At 43.1% G+C, this 25,253-nt stretch overlaps 1 protein-coding gene across 3 annotated transcripts in view; it reads right to left on the reverse strand.

The window, feature by feature from the left end:
• MZT2B (mitotic spindle organizing protein 2B) overlaps nt 1-25,253 on the reverse strand; it is a 57,661-nt gene that overhangs the window by 14,544 nt on the left and 17,864 nt on the right. The window contains exon 3 of one of the 3 annotated variants that reach the window (XM_033956929.1): nt 18,460-18,567. The exons of 1 other annotated variant lie outside the window; for it this stretch is intronic. In XM_033956929.1, coding sequence (XP_033812820.1) covers nt 18,460-18,567 — 108 coding nt within the window. Of the gene's footprint in view, nt 1-18,408; nt 18,568-25,253 lie in introns of all 3 variants that reach the window. One more of the 3 variants, XM_033956928.1, reaches the window with a different exon arrangement.

A 25,253-nucleotide genomic window follows, 5' to 3' on the forward strand; every position in this document is an offset into this window, starting at 1 on the left:
CTGGGAGGTGTTACCTCGTGCTCCCTACAGTCCAGACATGAGTCCAGACTTTGACCTTTTTCCAAAGTTGAAACAACCTATGTGTGGACATCATTTTGTATCTCTGGAAGAGCTTTTTTCTGCTGGTACCCGAGCCAGTCGGCAACTGAACAAAAAACAGCGTCTTGGATGGAGTAACGAAGCTTCCTGGACATTGAGACTCGGTCATTGCAAAGCAGGGAGGCTATATTGAAGGATTGTAAAGAAATACTTGAAACCCCCCCCCAAAAAAAAAAACCATGTACATTAAAAAAAAGTGTGCATTATTTATGAAATGACCCTTGGACAAATGGACAAATCTACAAATTATACAATAGTGCTTTGAAGCTCTTGCAATTATAATACATACAGAGAAGTCAAGAAAGAATCCACTGTATAAAGTGCAAAGTGCGTGGAGTCCTACCAAGTCACAAATTATTCCTTGGTTAGGAAACCCTATAACAGGGGTGCCCAATACGTTGATCGCGATCGACCGGTCGATCGTTCAGGCAACCCCAGTCGATCGCAGAGCTGGGTTCCCTTCCCTTCTTTTTTTCCCCTCCTGACTGGCCCGCCTCTTGAAGAACGCCGGCCAATCAGAGTGCTGGCAGGGCGGGGTGAAGGTCGGTGGGGGATGAAGCTTAGCACAGTACAGGAGAAAGAAGCCTGTTGAGGTAAGAGCCAAGGACTTCTTAGTGCTGCCTGATTTGAATTCATTCACATCGGGTGAATCGATACGATTTAAAACCTCCCCCCCCAAAATCGGCCTCCCTATTCTGTGATTGACCCTCCCCCTTCGCCCCCTAAAGCAGGATCAGCAGCGCTACCTCTTGCTAGCTGGCCGCCGCCGCTCCTGCTTTAGAGGGTGAAGGGGGAGGGTCAGTCGGGAAGTCAGCTCGTTTAGTCCCCGCCGCGCCCCACCACCCTCCGGGCCCCCCAGGCTGTCGCTGCTGGTGGAGGAGGAAGGAGTCCTCGGTGCAGAGCAGGTGGCTGGAGAGGGTGGCGGAGGGGCGTAACGCGCTCTCGTCCTTCTGGCGGTGGACATGCTTGAAGGAGCGGGGAAGGGAGAAGCAGGAGTAGATGGGCTTGTGCAGGTCGTCGGTTGGGTTTAGGTAGCAATTAGGAGGGGTGCTGGTCGTGTAGCTGCTGGCCGGGGACATGTTGATGTAGTCGGCGTAGGGCAGCTTGCCCTCGCTGCTCTCTACGGAGAGTTTGGGGTTGGCTCCATTGGTACACATCTTGCCGTAGCCGTTGGGAGAGCAGCTGCCGCTGGGTGACATTCGGCTTTCTCTCTGGCCTCCCAGTACTTTAGCAATTCTTGCAGGTTGCCATAGGCCTCAGGAGATGTCTTCCCTCTGCCGCGGTTCTGCCCCTTCTCTGAGTCAGAGGCAGGATCAGGGCAGAGGGAACACAGCTCCTGAGGCCTATGGCAACCTGCAAGGACCACTAAAGTACCAGCGATCCTCTCTGCAGGAATTAGGTAAATGGATGTGGGAGGGCAGGGAGGAACATGCAGGCCTTACGGAGGGGCAGGCCTTCAAGGGGGGTGCAGACCTTCAGGAGGGACAGGAAGGCCTTCAAGGGGTAGTGCAGGCCTTCAGGGGTGGAGTGCAAGCCTTTGGGGGTGGGGGGCCCTGGTGTAGAAGTACACGGAGGGAGGGAGGGAGAGAAGGGGGGTTCAAAGAGACATGCATATGCCGGACTCTGGGGGGAAGAAATAATGGGTCTAAAAACAGAGGAGTGGGAGAGAGATGGTGGATTTAGAGAGGGAAGGAACAGAAAGGGAGAGAAGTTGGACATAAAGGATGGTGTGGAGGGGGGGAAAGAGATACTGGATAGGAAGGTAGTTGGGAAAAGAAAGGGAGAGATGGTGGACCCTGGGGTGGTAGGGAAGGAGGGAGAGATGCTGGATGAAAGGGTAGTTGAGTAAAGGTAGATCTGTGGATGGAGACGAAAAAAAGGAAAGATGCAAGACTTCCAGGTGAGGGAAGGGAAACGGAAGGGGAGGACAGAGAAAGAAGATGGATGGTTAGCACGGAGAAAGAAGGAGACCCTGGCAAGCAAGTTATCAGAAAATAATCAGAGCATGGGACCAACAAGATTTGAATAATGACCAGACAACAAAGGTAGGAAAAATGATTTTATTTTCAATTTAGTGATCAAAATGTGGCTGTTTTGAGAATTTATATCTGCTATCTATATTTTGCACATTGGCCCGCTTTTAGTAAACTGCAATAGCGGTTTTTAGCACAGGGAGCCTATGAGCATCGAGAGCAGTGCAGGGCATTCAGCACAGCTCCCTGTGCTAAAAACCGCTTTGCAGTTTAGTAAAAAGGGAGGGGGTATATTTGTCTATTTTTGTATAGTTGTTACTGAAGTGACATTGCATAAATTCATCTGCCTTGATCTCTTTGAAAAAAAACCCAGAATATAAATGATAATTAACATTTTCTCTGCGTACAGTGTGCTTTGTGTTTTTTAAAATTTTACTGTTGGTAGATCATTTTGACTTGGTCATTTTAAAAGTAGCTCAGAAGCCCGAAAAGTGTGGGCACCCCTGCCCTACAATATTTCTTTCAATAAAATACATTTAGAACACCAAGAGTTCAAAGTATAATGTCACTTTGCTACAGCAATACACAGATTTAACCACAGGATTTTTAATGATGGTTTTGGGTAGTTCAATTTCTAAAATATGGTAGAAATTCATCAATAATATGTCTGCGATTTAGAGAAGAGGAACACAAGCAAAATTAGATGGGAATTTTAAGAAAAATCAGCAACAAGATGCTATTATAGCAGCAGTACTAAACTATGACAGTGCGAGGTGGGGAATAATCTACAGCCAAGCAAGTCAGCAGCCCTGGCATCCCCACAGCTCAAGCCCAAATCAGCCCCAGAAGCACAGCAAGAACTATTAACAGGGTGTTACATAGACTGCAAGAGTAAGGACTCATCTGCAGAAAGGCCAGCTACATACCCTGAGAATCAGAGATGTTCCCTAGAGAGAGATACCCAACTTCGGGAGGAATACCAGGCAATCAAAAAAACACTTAAACCAAGCAAGTTACCCATGCTGTCCTGGCTTTCAAGTGGCATCTCTAGCGCTATCTATGATGAAAGCAGGGATCACTGTCTGGCCAAACTGGGCAGCTCTTATAGATCCATATCCCTTCTAAATAAGAGGGCCGATTGGAAAGTAATAAGACTGTCTCTGGTTTTCTTTCCAAGAAGTAGACGTGGCAACGCTGTGCTTGTTCTTGTGAAGCTGCAGTTGGACAGTGCAAGTCTTCAGTGTTGGGTCTTAGCGAGAGGAAGATATGTCTGAGAGAGTACGCAGCTCGGCTAATTGTTTCACCACCATAACATTTCAAGAGTTTCATTCCTGCTCTTTCCAAAATTCAATCACGTACCTATGGCGTATTCTCTCAGACAGACACGTCTTCCTCATCTGCCATGACGAAACGTAAAGTTCTTCCTCTCGCTGAGATCCAACAATGTGGGATAACTCAGGCTCTTTTCCCTTAGCAGCTCTTATTAGGTTAGATCTCAATATCACGTGTTTAAAATTTCCTTATTTCTGCCGACTGTGATAGGGTGGCAATAATTTGTGGCTCCAAGTGAATAAAGGCAGTCTCTCGAGCTTCTTAATCTCTCTTTAGATTCTTCCACAGCACAGAAGTTAAAGTCTGCATTTCCTTTTTATTTCTATTAGCATTTATACACCCCTTATAGCCTAAGTGGTTTACATTCAGGTACTCAGGTATTTCTCTAATCTAATCTGAATTTCTGTATTGCACTTATCCAGTACAGGTTCAAGGCAATTTACAAGTTAAGAGGCCCATAAGGTACTATGGAGAATGTTAACGTCTCATCAAGGAGTGAAAGCAATTATTCATTGTGGGTAAAAGGGCAAAGGGAGGAAGAGTTTAGATTTGCACAGAGGATAGGGATAGACAGTAGCTGGGAAGGGCAACTGCAGATTCACAAATGAGATAAGGGGCTCATAGCAATCAAGTCAAAAAAGGGTGAAAGAATGGACAAGCAGGTTGAGTTACCGAGTTGTAAGAAATTGATCAAATAAGTACATTTTTAGTCTTTTCTTGAAGGAGAGCTAGTTTGTCTCTCTCCTTATAGATGTGGGGAGGCTATTCCAGGTTCTCATGGCTGTATAAATGATCAGGGTATTGAATATTTGTTATATTTCACTCCTCTGAATGAGGAGATGATCAGTTGATGAGTGCTGTTGATTCTGGAAGATTTGAAGGAGTCGGAGAATAAGTGGATTATTTGTTCAGGAGAGTTGGAGTCAAGGGTGTGGTAGATGTTGCAGGATAGCTTAAACAAAATCTGAGCATTTATGGGTAGCTAGTGAAGCTTGGGATAGTAGGCAGAAACAGGGACATATTTCTTTAAACCAAAGATCAGCCTGATTGCAGTGTTTTGAATCACTTGGAATTTGCACATATTGGAATAGATTAAGCCTGCATAGAGGGAGTTGCAATAGTTGAGTGAGGATGAACATTTGAACCAATATAGCAAAGTGGTTGCTGTAGATTGAAAAATTAGGTTTCTTAACTCTGCTAATCTTCCTTCTTGTAAATCTCCTCTGGAGGCTGAACTCATGGAATCTTGTATCTTCTTTAGCCTCAGCTGCAGGGCTAATAAAACTTGTTCCCTTCCCTCTAGTCCAGTGATGGCTAACCTTTTTGAGCCCGAGTGCCCAAACTGCCGCACAAAACCAAAGAATTTCCTCAAAGTGCCAGCACGTCAATTAAACCTTAATAACAAGATTTTAGTATCTAAAAACTCTTTATAAAGTTGCCTGAACTATGTAACATCATTTTTAAAGCTTGGAATCTTTGTATTGTCAGAGAATCAATTTGATTCACAATCCTTTGGTTTTCATTTCAATTTATTGGCAATTTATAATGTTTTAATGATTTCATTCAATTTAATGAATTTAGGAAGAATTTGATTCAGTTACACAATATATTTTAAATGTATTATTCACATAACATGTCAAATGTATCCTGAGTAAAAAAAAAGATAAACTTCTTAAAACTGTTAACTGTGTCAAGACTCGGTGTGTATTCCCAAAGAGTCTATATATGTTTTTTTGTAAAATTTACAATCAAATTAGAAAATAGTTAAATCATTACATTTCTAATAATATGATGTAAAGAAAACAAAAGAGCTTTCAATTAAACCAACCATTTTTATTGGAAATTCCAGATTGGAATACAACAGGGCCATGTAAAGTCCCTTTTTTAAATAACATCTTTAAATAATATTTAAATAACTTAGAAAGTGTCTTATCTGCAAACTGAAAACACTGCTTCATGTAAACATATGCATTGGGCATGCTCTGAAAAAAATTAATGTGATTTTTGTTGTTGCATGCATGCTGATAACTTGTCAATCCTTGGCTCATAGTGCGTTAATTTCAGAGCAACACATGCAGCACTCATGTCATCCGTTAATCTGTTTCTAGCATCAGATTTTATATGATTCAAAGCCGAAAACAGCTGCTCACAAGCATAGGATGACCCAAACAAAGTAAGAAGAGCAATCCCAGGTGCTTTCATGGACTTAAAATTGTCTGGCAGAGAATTCCACGCTTTTAGGATTTCATTTTCAGAACTGCTAGCAGTGATTTCATTTGTCACCCTTTCACACTCAATATGTTCAAGAGCCGCACGCAGGTCATTGAATTTACTTTTCCAGATAGAGCTTTCTTGAAATTCCAGTAGCTCCATTTCCAAATTTTGAATATCCAACCACTGTAAGCAGGAAAGATCAAGATCTTCAAATGTGGACTTTTCTGGGGAAGTTATAAATGAAAGGGTTGTCTCCATCTTACGGAACTGAGAAAATCTTTTACTAAAATTCTCCTTTGCTTCGGCTACAATGGTGGAATATGCTTTGTGGATTTCCTGGTGTTTTTTATGACTGTCCACAAATGTTGTAGAATTATCCAAATGTATTTTTAGGTTGGGAAAATATTTTAGCTGTCCACTCTCAAGGTCTTTTTCAAAAACATGCAATTTTCTCTCAAAAGCTTTGATGTCACTAAACATGCTTTCTGCTGTTTTTCCCATGCCTTGTAATTTTTTGTTTAGTACATTAAAGTGGTTAGTAAAATCTGTAAAGAACATGAGGTTGGTAAGCCAGGCCATGTTGGTGAGTTGAGGATAGTCTTCCCCCTTTTCGTTCATAAATAGCCTAACTTCTTCCAAGCAGGCCACAAATCTCTCTTAACACTCGTCCTCTGCTCAGCCACCGGACATTATTGTACATCAGTAAAGTGTTATATTGTGTCTGAACCTCATCAAGAAGGGCTTGAAATTGTCAAAAATTAAGAGCACGCGCCATGATGAAGTTCACCATTTTTGTTACATCTTTGAGGACATTGTCAAGTTTTTTGCTGCTTTCTTTGGCACAGAGAGCGTCTTGATGTATTATGCAGTGAAATTGAATCAGTGGATGTTTTGCTTCCTTAGCAAAGAAATGAATGAATCCTGATGTTGTCCCCACCATGCTAGGTGCTCCATCGCTAGTAACTGAAACCACTTTTTCTGGACATGTCTAGTGATGAAAAAGCCTCCATCACAGCATTGTGGATATCTATCCCTTGTGTTCTTCCAGGCAAAGACAGCAGTTTTACCAGCTCTTCTCTCATGATGTCACCAGTAGCATAACGCAAAATGAGCGCTAGTCTTGCATGGTTAGTAATATCTGTACTTTCATCCAAGCACATGGAATAGAAGGGTGCTTTTTGTAAGTCGCAAGTAAGCTGTTGACTAACATCAGCAGCCATTCGCAGAACCCTATCTTTTGCAGTATTTCTGCTTAGCGGCATCTCAGAGATGCGCTGCACAATTTTATCCTTGTTTTGGAAATCATGGAAGAGTGAATTACTCCCAGCCAAAATTGCCTTTTTAATAAAATCTCCATCAGAGAGGGTCTTACCATGTTTTGCCATGCACAGTGAAATTTGAAAGCTGGCAACTGTAAGATGATTAGTTTTTGAAAGATAGTTGCTAAAACTAAGAGACTGGGAGTGATATTTCTTTAATTTTCCTACAAGGAACTCTTTTCTTTGAGCTAAACCAAGTTCAGCAACACTGTTATGGTTGGTCTCAAAGTGACGTTTGACACTTGATGTGCGAGACACAACACTTTCATTACACATAATACACAATGCTTTCCCACTGCGTTTAATCACTCCATATGTCTCTGTCCAGGCCTCTTGGAATGGTCTTTCACTATCTGTTTTTGCTTTTTTTGCTGTACTCATTTTCTTTGTTCAAGACTTCAAGTCTACAAAAAGATAAAATTTGTATAATAAAAAAAATCTAATGAAGTGCTGTATACAAATCCGTCCCCATAAAAAAATATGTGATTGGGGAATTTTACTAATTGTAGACATCCGTTTTGGTCAAAAAATATACTGTCCGGGTGAAAACCGGACTTGTGCAACCTGAGTGTATGGGAAAAGGACTTTTATTTTTCATTATTGGAGCCTTTGTTATTTTATTATGATGTTTACAAAAGCACTGTGAAGGGCCACATATACACTTTACTGTTTTTTGCTATATTGAGTTTTCCATAAGGTACAGCGCAGAGGATTAGTGTGTTGGTTGTTCACAGAGAGCCCAGCCCTCCTCTCAGCTTACTGAACTTCTCTATGCAATCATCATAAGCAGCTTTTTTATTTCCTCGAATTTAGCATGTCCCCCATGGAAGATACAGAGGTTTTTACAGAGGAGCACATTATTAGACACATTAACATCCCCCCATATCCTCACCTCTCTAGCATGGGAGCACTAGGAACTGTTCCTGATTACAGATGTCACATGTGGAGTCACACTACAGCCTCACTGAGTTCCTGTGACAGACTCAGTGTGAAGCTTCTCTTCCTCCCCCCACTTCCCCTTCACACACTGCCTGGCTCATAGGATACTAAGGGGAAGACAGGCAGGCTAAACATCCACTCACAGGACTGCAGCCAGCACAGGAGGATGGGCCGCGGCCCACTGGGACAATGCCCAGTGGGGGGCATTGTCCCAGTCCGGCCCTGTTGCCAGGTGAGCTGCAAAGCAGACACCGGCACACTCGCCTCCCGCCGCGCCGCGTATCTTAATTGCGGACTAGAGAGTTGCGTGGGGACAGAAATCCCACCCGTCCCCGCCAAAGTCTCACCCGTCCCCATGAGGAATCCCACCCGTCCCCGTGAGGAATCCCTCCGTCCCCACCCGTCCCCGTGAGGAATGTCCTCCGTCCCCGCCCATCCCCGTGAGGAATCCACTCCGTCCCCGCCCGTCCCTATAAACTTCAGAAATAGTTATTTCATTTAATTATGCTACTGAATTAAAGGCTCTGGTAGAAACCCATTTACAAATAAGCAAAAAGACTTTATTAATTTGGAAATATTAATTGGGAAGAATACACACTTTGTAAACGGGTTTCTACCAGAGCCTCTTTTGTTTATAAATTTTTATCAACACAACTAATATACTACTTTATCCTGAAGCAAAAAAAAAAAGAAAAAAAAAATAGAATTCTTTTCCTACCTTTGTTGCCTGGTTTCTGCTTTCCTCATGTTCTCATTCAGTTCCTTCCATCCACTGTCTCTCTTCCTTCTGCGTCTTCCATTTGCTCTGTTACTGTGCCTCTCCCTTTCTCCCCCCTTCCAAATTGGTCTTCTTCCTATCTTCTTCCCTCCGCTCCCCCCATAGTCTGGCATCTCTGTCTTCTTCCCTGCCAGCGTCTTCTCCCCATTCTCTCTTTCCCATTTCCTTTCAGCATCCTTCTTCCCCCCATCTTCCCCATGTCCTGTCAGCGTCCTTTTCCCCCCTCGGTCTTCCCCATGGCCTTTCAGCGTCCTTCTCCACCCCCCCCATCTTCCCCATGTCCTTTCAGCGTCCTTCTCCACCCCTTTGTCTTCCCCATGTGCTTTCAGTGTCCTTCTCCCCCCCGACTTCCCCATGTCTTGTCAGCGTCCTTCTCCCCCTTCTGTCTTCCACAAATGCTTTCAGTGTCTTCCCCCCACCCCGTCTTCCCCATGTCCTTTCAGCGTCCTTCTCCACCCCTTTGTCTTCCCCATGTGCTTTCAGCGTCCTTCTCCCCCCCGTCTTCCCCATGTCCTGTCAGCGTCCTTCTCCCCCTTCTGTCTTCCACAAATGCTTTCAGTGTCCTCCCCCCCCGTCTTCCCCATGTCCTGTCAGCGTCCTTCTCCACCCCCCCCATCTTCCCCATGTCCTTTCAGCGTCCTTCTCCACCCCTTTGTCTTCCCCATGTGCTTTCAGTGTCCTTCTCCCCCCCGTCTTCCCCATGTCTTGTCAGCGTCTTTCTCCCCCTTCTGTCTTCCACAAATGCTTTCAGTGTCCTTCCCCCCCCACCCCATCTTCCCCATGGCCTTTCAGCGTCCTTCTCCACCCCTTTTGTCTTCCCCAGTGCTTTCAGAGTCCTTCTCCCCCCTCCTTCTCTCCCGCCCCAGGTGCAGCACAACCGGCCAGGTCCCCTTACTTTTGTGGCGCTTCCCCGATCGACAGACCGACAACAGCTCCGGTCTGACAAACCTCCCTGCCCTTAATCGTGAATCTAAATTTCCTTCTTACAGCTGCTGTAAGAAGGTAATTTAGATTCACGGTTAAGGGCAGGTTGGTTTGTCGGACCAGGGCTGTTGTCGGTCTGTCGGTCGGGGAAGTGCCACAAAAGTAAGGGGACCTGGCCGGCTGTGCTGCACACGGGGCGGGGCGGACCGCCCCCCTCCCTTGGTAGTACAAACACAAGGAACCACGGCCAAAAAAGGCCAATTGTTTGGGGTACTTTTTGTTAGATAAGAAATAGAAATTTGAACATGTACAAATTGCAAAATAGATAAATCCACCTAATATAGATGGGGCCCCACCCAGGAAATTCAGATGGGGCCCTACCCAGGAACTCGGCAACCCTTGAACCCAACCTAAGTGAACATGTATAGAATTCTTACTGAATCTTACCAGTAACTGAACAGGCGATCTGCAAATCGGACAAAACAGATGGGTGGGAGTTCAGCCTCCAGAGGAGATTTACAAGAATGTTGAACAAGGACACTGTAAAAGAGGGCTCAGGATTGAGTGGGAAATTTTTGAAGAAGGACCAAAGGACAAATTGCAGGGGTCTAGGGCACAAATGAAATTGGCAAGCAGGACTAAGAGAGAACAACGGAATCCAGAGGGACAACCAAAAATGGGGAAACAGGCTAAGGACGAAACAGACACTCCACAGGAGGAGGATGACCGAGACAAGGCTTGGGGACTGGCAACTCATGAGGGGGTCGCCAGGAGTGCCAAACCACGAGGAAAACCAGCAAGAAAGGTGAACAACCGGGACTTACATTGCCTATACACTAATGCTAGGAGCCTAGGGGCTAAAATGGGAGAGCTGGAAGTCTTAGCCAGTAAAAAGGGCCTAGACATAATTGGAGTCACAGAAACGTGGTGGACAGATGACAATAAATGGGATGTAGCTTTACCAGGGTTCAAACTCTACAGGAGAGATAGGTCACACAAAAAGGGTGGAGGAATAGCGCTATATATAAAGAATTCCATACCTTCAACCAGGATGGAAACACCAGTAAGGGCGAATGACTTGGAATCACTATGGATTAAGCTATCCGGAGGAACTGAAGCAGACATAAAATTGGGTCTGTACTATCGCCCACCTGGACAAACGGAAGAAATCGACCAGGATCAAGAGGCTGAACTGAGGCAGGTATGCAAAAACGGAAGTGTGGTGGTGATGGGGGACTTCAACTACCCGGGAATAGACTGGAGTATCGGGCACTCAAACAGCATGAGGGAGACCAAATTCCTGGAGGTCATGGAACAGCTGGTCACGGAACCAACACGGGGAGATGGCCACTCTTGAACTAATCCTCAACGGACTAGGGGGACCTGCTAAGGAGGTGGCGGTACTAGCCCCACTAGGAAACAGCGATCACAATACGATCCAGTACAGGCTAGAAATTGGATCAGCAAAGGTGAAAAGAACTACGACGACAGCACTGAACTTCAAGAAAGGGAATTATGATGCTATGAGGAAAATGGTGGGAAAGAAACTCAACGACACCGCAAGGAAGATGGAGTCCGTAGAAAAAGCCTGGACCCTACTTAAGGGCACGGTGCACAAAGCACAAAACCTGTGCGTCCCCAAGTTCAGGAAAGGGTGCAAAAAAAATAGAACAAAAAACCCAGTGTGGATAACAAATGCAGTGAAAAAGGTGATAAGTGACAAGAAGGCATCATTCAAAAAATGGAAAAAGGACCAATCAGAGGACAACCAAAAGGAACATAAAAAACACCAAAAGGAGTGTCACCGAGTGGTTAGGAAAGCAAAAAGAGAATATGAAGAGAGACTGGCGGGGAAGCAACAAACTTCAAATCATTCTTCAGGTACGTCAAGGGGAAGCAACCAGCAAGGGAGGAAGTGGAACCCCTGGATGATGGAGACAGAAAGGGAGTAGTAAAAGAGGAACCAGGAAGTCGAGGTCCCAAAGGACAACCTCCACAGGATCTGAGTTTGGTAGGACATGCCCATGCCACAAAGGAAGTAGCCAACGCAGCTCGCACTCCCGCCGCAGCGAAATCAAAAAGACGCTTCATGACAAAATCCATTCTTCTGTCTTGGACATCATTCAGGACAAGCCCTCCATCTGAGGGCAAAGAGATACATTTAGTGACCTGAGAAACAGCTGAATCCACCTTCGATAGGACTAAATGCTTGGAAAATTCTGATGCCATGGGATACATCTTAGCCATGGCCCTAGCGCACTTCAGGGGACCCTAAGGGGCTTCCCAAATCTCCAAAAGCATTTCCGCCAAGTCCGCGTGGTCTGGAAATGCAGCGGAAAGCAAGGACTTAGAATTCATGACGGAACACTCTGCCTGAACTGCTGAGTCTGAATCAAGTTTCAATGTCTGCAGGGACTCGGAGATAAGATCAGGAAGGAGGCTGGACTTAAAGAGCCTGTGCACCGCCTGATCCTCTCCCAGATTGCGGAAATCAGTGTTCTGAGAATCCCCTAGATCTGCTAAGTTAGCTACATCAGCTGATCCCGCCGAAGAGCCATGCGATAGCAACGGCATATAAATGGACGCAGGCACCGAGGCAAAGGCAGGGAGCTGCCGCTTGTTTTCAGGTGGATCAGCAAGGGAGCAAATGGACATGCTGGAATCCAAAGGCTGAACAGACTGCTGCCCTTTTTTTCCTGAAAGCCTGATACATCATTATCTACAAATTCCAGTGGAAAATAGTCACCGGCGGCAAGAGCCAATCCGCGGGACTCAGATTTGGAATGTTTAGAAGACTTATGAGACTATTCCCTGGAACTGCGCTTGCATTTTGCAAAAGCGCCCTCCTCACCCAATTTTGGTATCCTGGATGCTGGAATTGCATCTCAGGCAGAATTGAAGGATAGTGCGGAATCCATGCACAGTTCACGCCCTCACAGGCTGTGGCGCATGTAATACAAGGTTGCAAATCCGCCAGCCATCTGCCGCATTTACAGCATGAATCCATGCCATCCTGTCCTAAGGTGACAAGTTCAAGTTCAAGTTCAATTTTATTTGATGTATCGCCTATAACAGTTTCTAAGCGATGTACAATAAAATATCATAAATGATAACAAATAGTGTTAAAACAATACTTCTTAAAATTTTTGAAAGGCAAAAATTTATAACATACAATGTTAGAACTTTAAGGAGTTACTTCACAAACTTGATACATTAGGGAAAAAAGGGAAAAAGGGAAAAAGTTACAATATTCTCAATCTAATATGGGAAAAACATTAAAGTTACATACATAAGGAAGGGGCAAAAAATTAAAATTAAAAGATTAAAAATTGAGCTTGAAAAACAAGGAATATATAAACCAAGTATAAAATTAAATGGTAAAAGCATCTTTAAATAAAAAAGTTTTCAAAGATTTTTTAAAAGAATTGAGGTCTTTATCTTTTCTTATGTAAAAGGGCAGGGAAGTTAGGAGCAAAAACGAAGCTTCTAAGTAAAAGCTTCTAAGTAAAAAAAAAAAATATATACTTTTGAAAACTTTAAAGAAAATCCAAGATGGTGGGTGACGATTTTGCCCTAAAACTGCCCGGGAAAAAAAACCTCAGGGAAACTGCAAAAAATGGCGATTTTACAGGTTGGTGAGGGGACCAAGGCATAGAGGGAAACCACCCAAAACTCCGATTTCAGCACCCCCTCCCCCAAAATCGCCCAAACTCTGTGACTCACAGACACCACAGAGAAATGTGCTGCAATGAAAGTCTATGGCAGCCTGCAATATACAGTATAAGCAAGGAGATCAGTACAGTACCTCAGGAGCTGATTAAACTGGATTTTTCAGGTCTTCTAACCACCTCACCTTCTCTGTCACCACAGATCACAACCACCAGGACCCCTCAGGGAAATTAGGGAAGACACGCTGTCCAATTCCAGTGTACCTCCACGGAACCACAGCAGCCTGCGCTCTACCCCTTTGCTGATGAACCAGGGAGAGACGGCTCCCGATCCCAGAGACCCAATCCAATCTGCAGGCTGTATAGAGGGCTTACTGCAGTTTAAACTTACAGAGCACCCTCCAGAAGCAGACAAAACTTACAATGTCTGCGATCTCCCGCCAAAAGATCACTCCCACAGAGTTGATCAGCAGCACTTGGGCAAACCCGCAAAATAAATCAAAGACTAGGAATTGAAAAGAAATCACGAGCAGAAGAGACAGATTTCACCCATGCAGCGAGGCTGCAGGAACAAACTGAGCATGACAGGAAGCTACCAGGCAGATAGCCTAGAGGGGAGGGAACAAGTTTTATTAGCCCTGCAACTGAAGCTAAAGCAGATACAAGATCCCAAGAGTTCAGCCTCCAGAGGGATTGTACAAGAAGTAAGGTCTGATCAGCCTTATTTGCTTTAAGATTTAGAAAGTTGTTTTGATTTTTTACCAGAGGCTGGATATTTGGGTTTCAAAGGAGAGAGTGGAGTCTAACATGGTTCCAAGTACCTTGGACGTTTTTTCCATGTTAAGTGTTGTGTCTGAGGGTAGGGATAGGGTTGTGGGAACAGTCTGTGTGGCAGTGTGAAACCACAGGTAGTTTTGTTTTTGTGGTGTTTAATTTTAGCTTATTGGAGTGTGCCCAAGAATAGATTTTTTTCAATGCCTTTGGACACTTATGGATGCTTTTTTGATATTTCTCCCCATCCTATCATGGTGGACTCACAATTTGACTAACGTATCTGGAGCAATTATATGCAGATAGGATGTTTAGATCATGTCAAGATTTACAGGCTGATTATGCTATCGAATGTAAGGATTTCTATCTTTACTTACAAATAAACGACCTGTCACATCTCAAAACAAGGTTGAACGAGTCTATGACCCCCTCTTTTGAAGAACTTTTCATTAAAATGATATCTCACACCTATATGATATACTAGAAGGTACAGAGCCCTCTATACCTAGGTCATTTTGAATTGGAAATGGGATCTAGGGCATGCATACACAAATCAAGATTAACATAGTACATGACAGCAGACAAAGACCATCTGCCCAATAGTCACATTTTATCAAGGCAATGTTGAACCAGCAATCCAGTATATTATTATATAAAGGTGTTTTGATGGATGAGCACCCAGAGTTTATCGCCTAATCAGATAGAAATGGGGTTACATCTCTTAACTGATGATGCCATCCCTCCCCTGAGAGAAGCATGCAATTTGATAGGGAGGGAGGTAAGTGCTGGAGAGGTTGTGGTCAAGCAGGCATGCTATTTGCAGATTTGGTGGGAATGTAGCTTTACACATGCCTTATGGGATTCTTGTGCTGTCTTATTTACAAATATGTCTAAATCTGTCCTAGCTGGTCCTGCCTTGTTTCTTATAAATGTGCTGCATGGGGGAGTACCACCTAACATTGAAAAAGTACAGCAGTAATTTGCTGAGAGGTGGCCAAAAGCGGAAATGATTCTAATGGATTTTTTGTTGAGAATGAACATTTAATATATATTTTTGAAAAAATCTTTTTGGATATATTTTATTTTACTTTTTTTTTAAATACTGGATTGCACTATAGGGATTTTTTCATATTTGCTGGGAATATCGGACAACAGAACTGTATATTGAACATTGATCACAAAACCCCCCAGGAAAATAGAGTCAATCATCATCAGAGATAAGTGACTTTTTTCATAGTTTTGATATACAGTACTTTTATATATTATATATTGAGTGCGATGATGTGTGGTATTATACTGCTTATCACATGCCGTTGACGGTATACAGTGGTGTTTTTCTACTGAGCACTATCATTATTTAAATGTATTTTTGTGTGTTTGTTTTGATGATAGGATTTCTTTTTAAATTGTGTGTATAGAGGTGAAAAATCCTGCTTACTATATTCTCCCATTTTTTTTTTTTTTTTGTAGTGAACAAAAGCTGAAATGTCCAAAGTTGGACTTAGATGTCCTTTAGAAAATGCCTCTTTTTTTCTGATTTTTATACCATCTGAGTAATTGTGATACACATCTCTCCACTACTAGGCACACTGTGAAATAATGCAAAATCTAAAAAAAATCGTAACTCAACATACATGAATCCTACCTATGAATTGACAGCATTGCAAATATTAAATGGGGTGCCAGAAAACCAATACATCTACTCTGAGTAAAACAGAACAAGTGAGACTTGCTACAGAATCTTATAGAAAAATTACATGCAAAAACAACATACAACACACAAATCGGTCTTCACCAAATGCAGGTCAAGGGATCACAAAATTGAAATACAAATATGAAGATAGAAATTGAACTGGGAAGTCTAAGTCATCAAATTAGGCATGCACCACAACATAGGAGAAATAAAACCAGAAATGCATTTCCAACAAAATACAAGGACATTTGTGATACACATTTTCCAAAGCTAACTTATCCCACCTAATAAAATTTAAAGTAAAACACTATTTTTCTACATTTATCATCTAGGTATTTTAATTTTCCAAGCATGTTGGTCCCAATTTCTCTTTTCTGGTCACTTATCTGTCCTACTAATATAAATATATAACATTAGATCACCAAATACAAGTGTGGAAGGATCATATAATACACAAACCCCCTTCTACTCAAAAAAACACTCCAAAGAAAAGAGAAAATAAAGTGGAAGCAAATAATCAACTTTCTGTCAATGCAAAGGCTTTACAGACATCTAAGCCAACCAATATGAGAGGTTACAAAGGAAAAAGCCTCAGAGCCCCTCCCACAAACACCGTAATGAGTGAAACATTAAGTGGGAAAATATTTCAGGGGTAAAACTCGTCATAGGCATAAAAAATCTTATACATTGGGAGATGTTATAAGCCTTAGGCAATGTCATGAAGAGAAAAAAATGAACTGGTACTTATCCCACATGTTCTTCCTGCATTGCCTAAGGCTTATAACATCTCCCAATGTATAAGGTTTTTTATGCCTATGACGAGTTTTACCCCTGAAATATTTTCCCACTTATGTTTCACTCATTACTGGAAGCTTGACCTACACGGGCCATGTTTCGGTGAAAAATGCCTTCCTCAGAGGTCCTATGTCTGTATCGGGATAGCATTAGGTTCCATGAGAGATGGGAAGCAATGTTAGAATATCAAGCTGAGGAAAAGTCCTTCTGACAAGCCGAAGAGCTTTTTTTTTTTTTTTTCATCCTATGCCCTCTCATTCCAGAGCTTCCTTTCAAATGAAAGAGACTCGACTCATGCACATGTCTTTATCATATCTTCCCTCTCCCGCCTTTCCTCTAAAGTATACATATTGTGATCTTTAAGTCTGTCCCCATATGCCTTATGATGAAGACCACACTCCATTTTAGTAGCCTTCCTCTGGACCTACTCCATCCTTTTTATATCTTTTTGAAGGTGTGGCCTCCAGAATTGCACACAGTCTTCTAAATGAGGTCTTGCCTTTTCCTACTGGCCATACCTCTAGCATCCTTCTAGCTTTCGCTGTTACCTTGTCATCCTGTTTGGCCACCTTAAGATCACATACAATAACATCCAAATCCCGCTCTTCTGTTGTGCACATAAGTTCTTCACCCCCTGAACTGTACCGTTCCTTCAGGTTTTTGCAGCCCAAATGCATGACCTTGCATTTCTTAGCATGAAATTTTAGCTGCCAAATTTCAGACCATTCTTCAGTGCATCTACATTACCGCATACTAACTTGAATGGGCAAGTACCAAGGTATGTGAAACAAACAATGTCCATATATTTGCCTTGTAGGAAGTTAAGATCTGAGACAGCCATGAGGTTGATCATTGACAATGTAAGATATGTGACTACAGGTCAGTTTGTGTTCTCTGTGTGGAATGGACTGCCAGGTAGCTTACGCTTATATGTAAAAGCATAGAAGAGTTTCACAGATTGCTTAAAATTCACTTATTTGTATAGGTTTATCTATTTTTTAATTATGCAAGTCTGGATTGTTAGATGTTGTTTTTATGTGATGCAAATGAGATATGATTTTGTGTGTTTTATTGTAACTCGCTTAGGTTTTAGGCGAGAAAGATAGTTAGTTAGCTATTTAAAAAATAACTAAGTAAATAAATGATGAGTGCAGGGTATCAGTAAGTGCTCCCGAGCTAATGGCAACATTAGCACATGGTCATTCATTCATTAAGGGGTCCTTTTATTAAAGGCACGCTAAATGCTAAGGCATTCAATAAATTCTATAGGCGCCTGCTAAATCGGTTAGCACACCTTAATAAAAGGACCCCTAAATTTAGCATATGGAAAAGTTCTGCATAAGAGCAAGTTAAGGCCACTTTTTAGCAGAATCTAGTAAAAGAATCCCAAGCATTACCACACAAGAGACCTGAATTTTAATCATGTGGAGACACTGAAAAAGGTCTGTACAGGCAGGTTCAGTTAATCTGCTGATACTGTAAACAGTAATTCAGATAACGTATATAAAATAGACACAGACATCTACATATCTAATTTAACAAACTACCTGTTAGCAACACTAAAATATGGATTAAGCAAAGTAAGTTATTTTCTACAATATAAGAGCAAAAAAATCCATGCTAGATCAGGTTCTTTTAATTTTGCAGCAGGACCATAAAAAGCCCAGTTCAAAAGGCACAGAATGGGAGCAAAAAGCTGAAAACAGAACCCAAAGACTGCAATTTAACTACTAGGGGGTGGGGCACAGGTTTTAATTGATATTTATTTTGTAAAACAGAGAGATTTGAAATAGTGCTAAGTTATAATCAGCTGTAAAATGCAATCTGTAACTTTGCCATTCATTGAAATCATTTGTAACGCGATTCCTGCACCAACCCCAGTAGATAAACTAATAAACGCAACCTGCAAAAGGAGAGAACAGGCAGCAAGAAAACTGGAAGGAACCAGGGGGACCTGGAGAGAGAGGTGAGCAAACGTCAGCAGGACTGTAGACTACAATCTTAGAGGCCTTTAGTCTTGGAGGTCGAAGGGCAGAAGAGGAAAAGGAGTGTGTTGAGACCTCTATTTCAAAAGAGAGACACAGAAAGAACATTACAAATACCATAATTCTAACATGAAGCAAACTTTAAGGGTGAATGTTAGCAAATATTCAAAAATTGAAATTCCTACAAAAATGGCTTTGGGCTGATATTTGAAAGCTTGAAAGAATTCATTTTCCTTGCAGTCCAATGAAATGTTTAACATGCAAAATGAAGAAACTTTTCTACCAATCCAGAGATGACTTGAGGCTTCTTTTCTAGCATCACAGGGTGACTTTATAGTGCTTGGATAATTGGAGCGCATACTCTGCCTAGTGGGCAACTAAGATGAACAGTAAGACTAAATCCCCCCTTGATTACTTGATATGCCAATGATGTGCCCCCTCCCCTACCTTTTTGAAGGGTATGGAGTAGTCTTGGGGTATTGAATTAACACTACGGTGTCCGAGGTCTTTCTGGATGGCCAGATGGTCTGCAATATTTTAGTTTGCCACTGCTGGATTTACTCAGCTAGAAGTTTATGTCCACCCAATGGAGGGAAATCCCCAAATTAAGAGCCCTTTAGTGCAGACATGTGCGACTCCAGTCCTTGAGGGCCGGAATCCAATTGGGTTTTCAGGATTTCCCCAATGAATATGCATGAGATCAATTTGCATGCACTGCTTTCAATGCATATTCATTGGGGAAATCCTGAAAACCCAATTGGATTCTGGCCCTCGAGGACCGGAGTTGCCCATGTCTGCCTTAGTGAGTGGACTGCCAGAATTGCTGAATTAAATGAAGAAGTTGCCATAGCTGCTTGCAATTTGCCTGTGCAGATTTTTCAATAGCTGCATTGTGGGTTCTATTTGGAAGGGGAAAGCTCCCAGGATTGGTTTGGAGACCCAGAACTGATTGTAAGGAGGAGAAGGTAAGCAGCTTCCTAATCTTAAACTGTATTACTGAGCAACAAGAAGGTACTGGCAGAAGGTCTGGAGGATACCTGGCTGCAGTTGGAGGCTGCAGGCCTATACCACAGACTCAGAAGTGTTGTTTGCCACAAACAGAGGCTATTCTGCAGCTATGGAGAGTGACCAAGCTGAAAAGGTTTCTGCAATTGCCCTTTGTATGAGGCCACTGTCCAGAAGGGAGGGAAGGAAAAAAGGGTATTTTCAAGACCCAGTTACTCTATTGCATGGGCTGTTTGTGCTGCTGGCAAGCTCCCTTTTCTGAGTGGGGGTGGGGTGAAAAACCCAGTTAATCCATGCATCCATGATGACCATTGCTCAGTATTGGAAGACCAGGTTATTGTTTGCAGCTTGGGAACAATGTTGCTGCCATTGTTAAGATGGAGTGCTTGACCTCTTCAAGAAGGGATGTGTAGGAAAACTTTATTGGAATGGTTGGTGGCTGTCAGTGAGTCAGTGGGAATGTTCAAAGCATACTGCGCTGGGGATCCTTTGGATCAGTGTAAATGTATGTAACATGGATCAGTTAAATAAAATACTTTGTAGTCATATAATTTCGGACAACACAGCATTGGCTATGGTCACTTCTGAATGGAGATGCTTGAACATTGCATGACATTTCCCAGAAGGGTGGAAGAACCAGTGACAACTTTGCCAGCACTACCCAGAACTTAGGGCTCCTTTTACAAAGCCGTGCTAGGGCCTTAACGCCTGGAATAGCGTGCACTAAATTGCCCTGCGCGCTAGCCGCTACCAGATTCTTTTGAGAAGATGCTAGATTTTCGGCACACGGGTGCGTGCGTTAAAACTGCTAGCGCGGCTTTGTAAAAGGAGCCCTAAGTCAAGAATTTAATTTTACTCCTAATTTCATTTTTCCTCCCTGATGGGCATCTATTAACTGGCTCCTGGTTTAGCGACAGAATGGAGAAACTTTCTAATTTTCTTTCCTTAAATCCCTCCAGATCAGTCCAGACAGTTGGGGTTTTCCCCCTCCTGACCAATGACATCACACTGGAAGTATCTTCTGCAGTCCCAATCCAAAAGAGACATCAACAAAGATTTTCTAAATTGAAGGGGTTAAATGATGATGAGAAAAGGAGTAAATCAGATTGAACAAAGTAGCGACTCCCTTAATGCAAGTTCGATTTGTAAGAAAGGGATTGGTTGGCTGAATACCAGCCTGGATGTTTCCTTTTCATGGCAACATGGTTTAATACTTCAGAGAACCTAGTCATCAATGATTTATGTCCATTAGGTTATTAAATGGTCTCCCCCTCTCAGGAGAAGAAAGATGGGGTGTTTTAAATTTTGAGAGAGATTTTTGTAGTAAAAGTTTTAGATTCTTTTATTAATTCTGATTTATTTATTTATTTATTTAAGGGACTTGTAGATCACCTAATAACGAAGCGGATTACAACCATACATACATAAAATATTCAATATAGTATACTTAGAAATTTTCCCTTGCCAATTGAATGTTAAGTCTATCTCCCTTAATTGGGGTTTAAAAAAAAAATTTATTGTCCACCTGGGAGATAAAAATCATTTCTTAGCCAATATCTATCCTTCAGAATTTTATGCACTCAAATAATCTGATTCTAGGTGATATTAATCTTCACATATAGGATAATACTGATGTTGAGATTAAAAAAAAGAGAAATTAGGTTCTACACTTCTCCCTCTGAATGAAGTCTGTTATAAGGGAAAACATTCTCCAGGGCTTCAAGACAAGGTTGGACGAGTTCTTGCTGAACCAGAACGAATGCAGGTTGGGCTGGTCTCGGTTAGGGCACTGGTCTTTGACCTGAGGGCCGCTGCGTGAGCAGACTGCTGGGCAAGATGGACCACTGGTCTGACCCAGCAGCAACAGTTCTTAAGGGCAGAGCCGGCCCGCAAATATGGAAAATTCACAAATAACTTTTGGGGCCGACTCTGACCCACCCCTGCCTCCCTCTTGCGTCCCGGACCTTACCTGATGGTCTAGCGGTGACGTGGGACAGGAGCGATCTTCCTACGCTCCTGCTCCGTGCAGTGCACTTCCGTGAGTTCCCGTTGTAGTCTCGTTAGATCAGGGGAACTCACGACAGCCATTTTTGATGAAGGCTGTGCACGGGGCTGGAGCGTAGGAAGATCGCTCCTGCCCTGCGTCACCGCTAGACCACCAGGCAGCTTTTAAAACTTAAAACATCAGGAGGAAAATAAATTGTGAATAACCGAATTCGCAAGTATTAAACACGAGAATTCGGAGGGAGAAGTGTACCTGCTAATTTTCTCTCTTTTAGACTCTCCAAACCAGTATAGTTCACTGATGGGTAATAGCTCACCATAACCAGTCTGCCGAATAGCCAAGCAGAGCTAAGAAGTGCTAATTATAACAGCACTCCTAGCAGGAATAACAACTAACATAGAGCAATACTGTTGGAAATTGCATAGAAGAAGCCCCTTCAGCAAAAATGACCCCACAGCTTGCCAACTAAGCTAAAGCTGCTATTCTTTTGATCGCCCTGACCCTAAAAAAATACACACTCTTCATGCAAATCCCATAAGAATGTGGAAAAATGCAAGGTAATGCATTTGGGCAGAAAGAACAAGGAGCACGAATATAGCATGTCAGGTGCAACCCTGGGTAAGAGCAAACAAGAAAAGGACCTGGGTGTACTGATAGATAAGACCCTGAAACCGTCAGCACAATGTGCGGCGGCAGAAAAGAAAGCAAATAGAATGGTGGGCATGATAAAGAAGGGAATCACGAGTAGATCGGAGAGGGTCATAATGCCGCTTTATAGAGCAAAGGTCAGACATCACTTGGAATACTGTGTCCAACACAGGTCTCCCTACCTAAAGAAGGATATAAAACTGCTGGAGAGGGTACAGAGGCGAGCAACGAAGCTAGTAAAAGGTACGGAGAACTTGAACTACAAAGAACAACTTAGAAAACTGGGACTGTTCTCCCTTGAGAAGAGGAGACTGCAAGGGGATCTGATTGAGACTTTTAAAATAATAAAAGGAATCGACAAGATAGAGCAGGATAAAAAGTTATTTACGATGTCAAATGTGACTAGGACAAGAGGTCATGGACTGAAGCTGAGGGGGGACAAGCCCAGGACAAATGCCAGGAAGTTCTGCTTCACACAGCGAGTGGTGGACACCTGGAACGCTCTCCCGGTGGAGGTTGCTGCGGAACCCACCGTTCTAGGATTTAAGGGCAAATTAGATGCACACCTCTTCGAAAGATGCATAGAAGGATACGGGTGACTAAGTTTTTGCCAGGTTACACCTGGATGGGCCTCCGCGTAAGCGGATCACCGGACCCGATGGACCTAAGGTCTGATCCGGAGATGGCAGTTCTTATAAGAACAGACAGACAGGGTAGGGTCTGCAGAGTCTAAAAGAAAGAAAATTAGCAGGTAAGAACCTAATTTCTCCTTCTTTAGCATCTCTCCAAACCAGTACAGTTCACTGATGGTGAATACCAAAGCAGTACCTATCATGGATGGGACCCCCCGGAGGGCTGCCACCAGAACACGCTTACCAAACACCGCATCCAATATGCCTGAATGTCTACACGGTAGTGTTGCACAAATGAATGCAGAGAAGACCAAACCACAGCTTTACAGATATCCACTGGAGGAACCAAATAACATTCAGCCCCAGAAGCTGCCTGACCCCGAGTGGAATGAACCTTGAGAAAATCTGGAACTGGTTTCTTCTTCTTTCCCTGACCATCGGAGGCTGGGGGAATCCCTGTGTGGGCGGTGAGGGAAGCCCAGGCTTCTCCACTGTCAGCTGCCAGCACGTGAGGCACTCACAAAAGGGATCCCTGGACACCGGCACCCGAAGCCGATGAGGATTCCCCTTTGCAGTGGCAGGTTTACAGCAAGCACAGGTCGGCTGCATCAACCTCGCGTCTGGAGAACAATGAGTACTTTTTTCCTTTAAAAGTGCTCACTGCACAATACAGGACCAAGCTAAGGGAAAAAGTGCCGGTCAGCAGTAAAAAGCAATAACAATGAACTGAAGGCTCCCTTCAGACCAGCACTGCCTCAGGATTTTTTATTTTTCGGTCAGAACAGACTCTACTGGCTCTCTAAGCCATATGTACAAAATAGTGATGACTGTGGCCATTGTACAAAATAGTGACGTCTGTGGCCATTGTACAAAATAGATGACCATAGAATAAAGGGAGTACTAAAGGAGGACAAAGCCATCGCTGACAAACTGAATACATTTTTTGCGTCTGTACTTACCAAAGAGGATATATCCAATATACCATATGCCAACAGGCTATACACAGGAAATGACGATGGGAAACTGATAGGGTCGACGATGGTCAGTCTAGAAGAGGTATGCAGATAGACTGATAGGCTTAAAAATGATAAATCCCCGGGACCGGATGGCATCAACCCCAAAATAATCAAGGAACTGAAAGGGGTTATAGCAGAACTGCTTCAAGTAATAGCCAATCTGTCGATCAAATCAGGAAAGATTCTGGAAGTCTGGAAAGTGGCAAATGTTACACCGATCTTCAAGAAAGGTTTGAGGGGAGATCCGGGAAACTACAGACCCGCAAGTCTGATACCAGGAAAGATGGTAGAAGCGCTGATAAAGGACTGCATCATCGATCACCTTGACGGACACAAACTGATGAGGATCAGTCAGCAGGACTTCAGCAAAGGAAGATCTTGCTTGACAAACTTATTGCACTTCTTTGCGGGAGTAAATAGGCAGATAGATAAGGGTGACCCAGTCGACATCATATTTCTAGATTTTCAGAAGGCGTTCGACAAGATCCCGCATGAAAGTCTACTTCGAAAAATTGCGAGCCATGGAATCGATGGCGATATACTCACGTGGATTAAAAACTGGTTGGCGGATAGGAAGCAGAGTAGAAAAGCTTCACGAGTGGAAAGCTGCAGGGTTCGGTGCTCATGCCTGTGCTCTTCAACATATTTATAAAAGAAATTGGCACGATGAGAGGTGATTAAATTTTCGGACGATACAAAGTTATTCAGAGTAGTGAGGACACAGAAGAATTGCAAAAACCTATAATGAAACATAAATATACTCGAGGAATGGGCTGAAAAATGGCAAATGAGGTTCAACGTGGATAAGTGCAAGGTGATGCATGTCGGTAACAAAAATCATATGCACAAATACAGGATGTCCGGTGCTACACTTGGAGAGAGCCCCCAAGAAAGAGACTTGGGAGTACTTGTAGACAAGTCAATGAAACCGTCCTTGCAATGTGCGGCGGTGGCGAAAAGGGCAAACAGAATGCTAGGAATGATTAAGAAGGGGATCACAAACAGATCTGAGAAGGTTATCATGCCGCTGTACCAGGTCATGGTATGCTCCCATCTGTAATACTGCGTCCAACACATGAAAAAGGACATAGTACTACTCGAAAGGGTCCAGAGAAGAGTGACAAAAATGGTTAAGGGACTGGAGGAGTTGTTGTACAATGAGAGGCTAGAGAAACTGGGCTTCCTCTCCCTTGAAAAGAAGAGACAGAGGGGACATGATCGAAACATTCAAGATAACGTAGGGAATAGACTTAGTAGATAAAGACAGGTTGTTCACCCTCTCCAAGGTAGGGAGAACGAGATGGCACTCTCTAAAGTTGAAAGGGGATAGATTCCGTACAAATGTAAGGGAGTTCTTCTTCACCCAGAGAGAGGTAGAAATCTGGCACGCTCTTCCAGAGGCTGTTATAGGGAAAAGCACCCTTCAGGGATTCAAGAAAAGGTTGGATAAGTTCCTG

This window comes from Geotrypetes seraphini, chromosome 8, assembly GCF_902459505.1.
Source record: "Geotrypetes seraphini chromosome 8, aGeoSer1.1, whole genome shotgun sequence".
NCBI classification, from domain to species: domain Eukaryota; kingdom Metazoa; phylum Chordata; class Amphibia; order Gymnophiona; family Dermophiidae; genus Geotrypetes; species Geotrypetes seraphini.